Genomic DNA, 1,358 nt, shown 5'->3' with positions numbered 1-1,358 from the left:
TAGTAGTAGTAGCTGAAAACATCAATTGTATAAAAGAACAACATAATAATGAGAATAACATGGTTAATAAAAGTATACAACCACCTTAACGGCCCTGTGAGGCTGAAGAGCACAATGACTTTGAGCTAACTGCTAACATGCTGTACTATTGTTTGTGTTTTGTGCATTTTTTACATTTTGTGCTTGTTTGTATGTTTTGTATGTATTTTTTCGCTGAGTTTTGTGTATAATGCTGCTTTGTAAGTATTTTCTTGTCAAGTATATTTTAAGGGCCCACTGCTTAGGCAATAAATGCTGTGGTATGGTGGCACTGTTTCAGACAGACTATATATATATATCTGTCACTGTACAATATTAACTAAATAAAATGCTGCAAGTACATATGCTAACATGCTGGCAAGCAGGTAATGTTTATCATTTTTTACCATCTTGCTTGCTAAGATTTTCTAATTAGCACTTAACATAAAGCTGACTCTGATGGGTACATTTTTCAAATTTTGACCAGATGATGGCACTAGATTAGAGGACAATTCTTACAGGGGAACATACATATCTGCATTATATATTTCATGCCAATAATTGTCAAGATATTTCACTAAAAGCCAACCTCATGGTGGTGCTGGAGGAAAAGTCAGGGCATCACCAATGTCATTTCAAGTTTTTAAAGTAGCTGAAAACACAATTTTCTCTTGCAGAGAAGAAGAAATTAATACTGAGAATGACATCCACAGGCATTCATTAAAAGGAATAAGGCACTTTGAGTGTTCACTTACATCCAGCGCATGGTTAGTCCTCTGGAAGGCCCATGTGTATATGACAGAGGCGTTTCTGGTCATGCTGTGCGAGTACGACTGTTTCCCCTTACTGCCTTCCCAGGACTCCACCACTGTGGTGCTCTTCCTGTTCACATCCTGCAGGGGGCGTCACAGTAAAACAGTTAGGTGGGAAAATAAGGGTTAGATTACTGAACAACAATATGCATAATGAAATTAAACTGGACCACAGCTGGAGACAGACATGACTATTCTGGCTTGCTGGTCAAAATGAGTTCCCTAATTACCACCTCGTCCTCCAAACAATCATACACAGTCGAACACACACCATCATGAAGTAGAGCTCACAGTCGGCGGAGCAGATGGTCTCGAACACAAACGTTATCTGGCCAAATTCACTACCGGTCATCCCCGAAAGTGAGGCTGGGACCCTGCCACAAAAAAAACACACACACAGGCAGAGATTTAGATTAACATGCTCCCACAAAACCCACTGTGATCACATAGAAGTATGGTAAGGGGGTTTCAGCATGCAGCTTATCCTACATAACCTATTTCTTGCTGCCAAGTCAGCTATGAGACTGA

At 39.9% G+C, this 1,358-nt stretch overlaps 1 protein-coding gene across 1 annotated transcript in view; it reads right to left on the bottom strand.

The window, feature by feature from the left end:
- LOC118342193 (endosome/lysosome-associated apoptosis and autophagy regulator family member 2-like) overlaps nucleotides 1–1,358 on the bottom strand; it is a gene marked incomplete in the record, with an annotated part of 13,669 nt that overhangs the window by 2,764 nt on the left and 9,547 nt on the right. The window contains 2 exon segments of the mRNA XM_035680672.1: nucleotides 774–911; nucleotides 1,102–1,204. Of these exon segments, the coding sequence (XP_035536565.1) occupies nucleotides 774–911; nucleotides 1,102–1,204 (241 nt within the window).

The sequence above is a fragment of the Morone saxatilis genome, unplaced genomic scaffold, assembly GCF_004916995.1.
Source record: "Morone saxatilis isolate NCDOM2014 unplaced genomic scaffold, NCSU_SB_2.0 Contig10, whole genome shotgun sequence".
NCBI classification, from domain to species: Eukaryota; Metazoa; Chordata; class Actinopteri; family Moronidae; genus Morone; species Morone saxatilis.
Note: the sequence above shows the minus strand (reverse complement) of the source record. Positions and strands in the feature narration are given on the sequence as shown.